The 903-nt window shown below is 49.8% G+C and overlaps 1 protein-coding gene across 1 annotated transcript in view; it reads left to right on the top strand.

The window, feature by feature from the left end:
• Positions 1-903, top strand: part of CLIC2 (chloride intracellular channel 2) — a 29,235-nt gene that overhangs the window by 25,103 nt on the left and 3,229 nt on the right. Inside the window, exon 4 of the mRNA XM_015426525.1 lies at positions 31-137. Within this exon, the coding sequence (XP_015282011.1) occupies positions 31-137 (107 nt within the window). The remainder of the gene's footprint in view (positions 1-30; positions 138-903) is intronic.

The raw sequence follows: 903 nt of genomic DNA, 5'->3' as shown, positions 1-903 counted from the left end.
ATCTAAATGACCTCTCTGACTTTTATTAAGGTACCCTCAGCTCGCCCCCAAATACAAGGATTCCCTGCATGTCGGCGCAGACATCTTTGCCAAGTTCTCCGCTTACATCAAGAACCCTCATAAGGAAGCAAACAAGAGTAAGGGGGGGAAATCTTCTTCTCATGCAGTTATCTTTCCAGGCTCTGTTCCAATTCTGTCCCTCCTGGAATGTGTGCTACGAACCAGAACAGAAATGTGAAAGAACAGGCGGGGCTGGTGGTTATTATTTTATCACATTCATAATTTCCAAAAGTTGGAGCTCTACGGGGTCCAGCAGAAGCCTTGGAGGTGAATACTGGATACAGAGGGACTGGTCACATCAAGGTAAAGTTAAGGTAAAGGTTTCCCTTGCTCGAAAGCCAGTCGAATCCGACTCTAGGGGGCCGTGCTCATCTCCGTTTCCAAGCCAAAGAGCCAGCGCTGTCCGAAGACGTTTCCGTGGTCATGTGGCCAGCATAACTAAACGCCGAGGTGCACAGAATGCTGTTCCCACCACAGCGGTACCTATTTATCTACTTGCAATTTCTTGCTTTCGAACTGCTAGGTTGGTAGGAGCTGGGGCCAGAGACGGGAGCTCACTCCGTCATGCGGCAACTCGGGTCTCGAACTGCCGGACTACAGACCTCCCGATCTGCAGCGCAGCATGTTAACCCCCAAATGGGGATTTTTCACTAGTTGGAACATAGCATGCCCCTGGCGTTGGGGGAGAGCTTCCACACAATGCTGTGCTGTTTCCAAGCACGATGTGTGGAGCTCCCGGGGCTTTCAGCATTTCCAGAAGAAAGGAAGATCTCCCACTATTACAACTGACAAACACATTTCCTTTGTTCCTATTTAATTGGGAAGCGGTGGGATGGCTGTAGA

Source organism: Gekko japonicus, unplaced genomic scaffold (genome assembly GCF_001447785.1).
Source record: "Gekko japonicus isolate JY-2015 unplaced genomic scaffold, Gekko_japonicus_V1.1 scaffold1313, whole genome shotgun sequence".
Taxonomy (NCBI): domain Eukaryota; kingdom Metazoa; phylum Chordata; class Lepidosauria; order Squamata; family Gekkonidae; genus Gekko; species Gekko japonicus.
This window is presented reverse-complemented; position numbering and strand designations above follow the sequence as displayed.